Below are 4,408 nucleotides of genomic sequence, written 5' to 3' on the forward strand. Positions count from 1 at the left end.
AACTAATCCCCAACTGACAACCCATTCTACCTCTGTATTTCCTGCTTTCTTATCCCATATAAGCCCTAGACCACCAGAGATCATGGCCTGATATTCTGGGAATGATCCCAATCAGTGCCTATTGATGTAAATAAATCTGCCTTCATATCCTGGGTGTCATGTTGGTGTTTCTGCTTGCTGCTGCAGCAGCAGGAAATAGGGAGGGGGGTACCTGCTCAAACTCTCCTTCAACAAACCTCCTTCTCCAACCCCTTCCAGTCCTACCAGAAGATTCTGGTTCCCTCCCATGACATGAGGTAAATGGTAGGGCTTCATTCATTTGTCCATGTATGCAGCCAGGGTTTGTTAAGTTCATGCTGCGTGCCAGGCACTGAGAATGGAACAGAAAATAAAAAAGCCAATCAATTCACAACACCAACAAAAATCCCTGCCTTTTTGTACCCTGCATTCTAGCTTGGGAGATAGAAAGTGAATAAATAATTAGATGTAAAGTAAGTTGGAGAAGTGCAGCAAGAAAATGAAAACAGAGGAAGGAGATATAACGTGCCAGGGGTGGTGGAAATTTCCAGGCTGAAGTTACTTTTGAGCAAAGATGAGGAAGTGCAAAAACAAACATGGGCGATGGAGGGGGGCGCTTTGTGCAAAGGCCCCAAGGATAAAGCAAGGTGAAGGATGCAGGCAAGTAGGAGACAAGGACAGGGAAGCGTGGCGGCCAGAGCAGGGGCAGTGATCCTGGGGAGGTTTGGTGGTAGCTGACTTTGCCACAGAGGCAACGAAGAGATCTGAGAGGAATGTTGACATCACTCACTGCTGCCTGGCTGGAAGGATGGGCCCAGTCTGTCTCTTGCCTTCCACCCCCTCCATTCAGCGCCCACTCCACGCTCCTCTCCGACAGACCCTCACCTGCCCTGACTTTTCTGACTCTTTTCAGGTGATAGAGGGGCAAGAAACTCCCAACCTGCTAGATGTCTGAAATGCCAACTTCATGCTCTCTAAAATCAAGGAGAGAATTCTAGGAACAAGGGAGGTTAAGAGCAGGAAGAACTTATTGAGAGAAAGCAAGCTTCTGTCTGAGCGAGACAGAAGCAGTTCTGGAAAACGGAATGCCTGCCAACCCTGCTTCTCAAGGGTGTTTATTGAGCATAGCGTGAAGGGAAGCAGGTATAATCAATCGATAAAATTACAAGTTTAGTCGCTTGGGTATAATGATCCAATAGGAAATCACAAGATTGGTGTGAGGTGGGCAAGACTATGGTGAACCAATAAGGTTACAGCAAGTATGGTCACTTGGGTAATACTGATTAAATGGGGATGAAATTGGGAAGCAAGTCCTGTAGCAAGAGCAATGGGCCAGACAAGGACTTTCCTGGAAGGGGTGGATTAAGGAGGTCTGCTCCTCCACCCCAAGGTGACTGCTTAAGAGTATCAGTCACTGCTGCTCATCCCTAAGGAAGTATATGGGTGAGTAGTTCTTTTTCTCCAAGCCTGGCCTCAGTGAAGGTGCCTCCAGCCTTCAGCGTTGTCTTCTGCATTGACCTCTCAAGGGCCCAGCCCTGTCTGACGGCCTATAATATTTCTACCTAACTTAGCTGGCTATAATGCTGGTTCCTCATGCTTCCCTGTCCTGTCCCAGGAAGCCAATCCACCTCCATCTTACCAGCAGCATGACCTGGGGTGAGTTACTTCACACCCTCTCACCCTCTTAGTGATGATGAGGACATCATGGGTCTCGAACTGGTGCTGCCTGGGCTCACTCCTGACCATGCTGCATGGCAGTGACCTCGGTGTGGGTCACTCCACAGAGGCCCAGGGCACCCTGGGCAGCACCCCTGAGCTGGGTGCTGGGGCCTCAGGGGACACAGAGCTGACGGGACTCCAATCCTCCAATCCATGAGGGTCCACAGGGCTTCCCAACACCACTCTGCAGAGACTTCTGGGAAGCCTGCTGAAGCTGGGGTCTCTTCCAGCCTGTGCCTGTCAGCTGCAGGGGCAGAATCATCCGGTAGGATCCGCCCCCTCACTCCGGAGCTGTGTAGTACTTGGGTGAGGTACTTGGCCTCTCAGCCTCCAGTTCTTGTCCGTGAGCCCCTGTGACTTCAATACCGACTGGGCAGAGAACCTCCTCCAGCTCCACCTTCTGATAAGTGCTCAAAGAAGTATCGATGCATTTCCAAAAGACGCCACAGCATGAAAATGACTGTACCACAGCCCTCAGGATCTCACCACAGAGGGCAGGGAGGGGAAGCACACAGGATCGAGACGCAAAGTGTCTGCAATTCCCCAAGATGACCGTATTTGTTCCATAGCACAAACATACAGTAATAAAAGGAAGAAAAAAGTTGGAGGACGTAGAGACAGCAAATACCTTACCTTCTTTATGACCACAAAGGTTAGATAAGCTTGAGTCCCCTTACTTTAACTTGAGGTCTCGGGCCTTTGCGGGGAGACCAGCTTTTTAGGTGGGTGGTGGCCAGCTCCTAGGAATGTCATCTTGCACTCCCCAAGATTTGGCTTTGGGGACCTGCAGCAAACACTGTTGCAGTGTGTGTGGATTCAAGGGAGCGCGCGTGTGTGTGTCCCTGCCACGGTGGCCTGCACCTTCCCGGAGCAGGTGAGGGAGGCTGCCCCCTCCCCAGTCCTGGCAGGGGATTCGCAGTCTGTGAGCCAAGAGGCTGTCTGGGGCTGTCTGGAGTGGTGCCAAGGGACGGACGAAACGACAGAGAACAAGCTCTGGGGCCATTTTCTTCTCTGAAAGGTCTTCATTTCCACACTAATTGCAATTTCAGATCGGCCTGGGTTTCAGACGGCCCTGCTTGCTGCGTCGGGCTGGCAGTCTTCTCTGGCTTGCTTCCTCCGCCTCTGTTTTCTTGGCCACACGTGGCCAGTCCCAAATTGACAGGGAAAAACACAGCTCTCCAAATTATCTGGGTTATTATGGAGGTTGGGACAGATCCCAAACAGGCTTCAGCTGCTGTAGACGCCGACCCGCTGCAGCCCCTCTCAACCTTCCTGCTCCCCCTTCACGCGCGTTTGCCGACTGGTGGGTTTGAGTCTTCCATCTCCCACAAGCTCGTGTGTGGAAGCTTGTTGCCTCGCTGTGGCCCTCTGGGGTGGTGGAACTTTTAGAAAGTGGGGCTTGGTGGAAGGAAGTTGACTCGGGAAGTTAGGTGCGCCCCAGAGAGGAACCCTGGGACCCTGTGTCCTTTCTGTTTCCGCGCTGCCACAAGGTGAACAGCTTTGTCCCCGTCCCTCTGCTCGGTCCCTGCCGCGATGTGCTGCCCCAAGCAACACAGCCAGCCCAGCACCGACCGTGTCTTGGTTACTTCCACTGGGACACAGCACCCGACACCTACAATTTGTAGAAGGAAACGTTCCTTTTGCCCTCCGGGTTCAGTCTATGGCCAGCAGACTCCAAAGCAGAAACAGTGTGGTCGAAGGGCCTGGCAGAGGAAAAGCGCTCAGCCGCGGCAGACGGGAAGCACGGAGAAGGGAGAGCGGGGACAAGAACACACCGCCCAGGCAGGCCCCGGGTGACCTAACCGCGCGTTCGGCTCTGAGCCCCTCAAATGGATGAACCCACTGAGGAGCCCAGCGCTGCACGTCCAAACACAGGAGCGTCGAGGGGAAACTTTTATCTAAGTCGTAACACGCAGAACCTCTGAAACCAGGAGCTAAACTAACCCTGTCCTCTTGTGAGTTGATTTTCTCAGGTGTTTCGTCACAGCAGGAGAAAGCTAACACACTGACTACAAGTACACCGCATTTTCCTCGGGCTTCTCCCAGCTGCTCCACAGCACAAGCAGCTCGGCAAGGCCAGAGCCGCTGGGTTTCAGGGCAGGCAGGCCTCCCGCTGGAAGGCAAGGGCAGGGCCGGGCCGGGCGGGCCTGCCGGGCCACGGAGCGAGACAGGTGGGGAGGAGCTCGGAGGGCCGCGGGGAGGCGGCTGGGAGGGGCGGCAGTGGACGCTCCAGCAGCACGGGCCGGAAGATTTCAGCAGCGCCGCGTCCCGGCGGCCTCAAGGCCCAGCGTTCGCGTGCCGAGTACTTGGCGGGAAACCAGGAACCGTCTCCGGTCTCGGCGCGCGCCAGGACGAGTCAGCGCTTTCCCGCGCGGGCCTGGGCCGAGGCTCCGTTCACTGACGGGCTCACCAACGCCCCCGCGGCTGCTCGGGTGTGCTTCCCACCCTTCTCTAGCGGTCAGGAACTGCACGACTGCGAAGTGCGTTTCAGGAGCCCGGCTCCCACTCGGCGCGCGCCGGGGCTGGTCTGCTCGCCGACGGCTGACGGGAAGGAACGCAACCGTTTTTTTTTTTTGTTTTTTTTGTTTTTTTTTTTTGGTTTTTCTCCGGTACCGGGAACCGAACTCACAACCTTGCGCTTGCCAGGCAGGCGCTTTTGCCGCTGAGCTAA

At 54.6% G+C, this 4,408-nt stretch overlaps 1 protein-coding gene across 1 annotated transcript; it reads left to right on the top strand.

Annotated features, from left to right (window-relative positions):
- Positions 1-621: 621 nt before the first annotated feature.
- LOC106148790 (translation initiation factor IF-2-like) lies at positions 622-4,303 on the top strand (the record flags this gene model as incomplete). Its single annotated transcript, XM_013515362.1, is given in 3 exon segments — positions 622-665; positions 2,787-3,040; positions 3,754-4,303. Coding segments are annotated over 3 exon segments (848 nt in total), but the record flags the coding sequence as incomplete, so codon positions are not given.
- Between the last annotated feature and the right edge of the window lie 105 nt (positions 4,304-4,408).

Source organism: Chinchilla lanigera, unplaced genomic scaffold, assembly GCF_000276665.1.
Source record: "Chinchilla lanigera isolate Chin_1 unplaced genomic scaffold, ChiLan1.0 scaffold00028, whole genome shotgun sequence".
In the NCBI taxonomy this organism is placed as follows: Eukaryota; Metazoa; Chordata; class Mammalia; order Rodentia; family Chinchillidae; genus Chinchilla; species Chinchilla lanigera.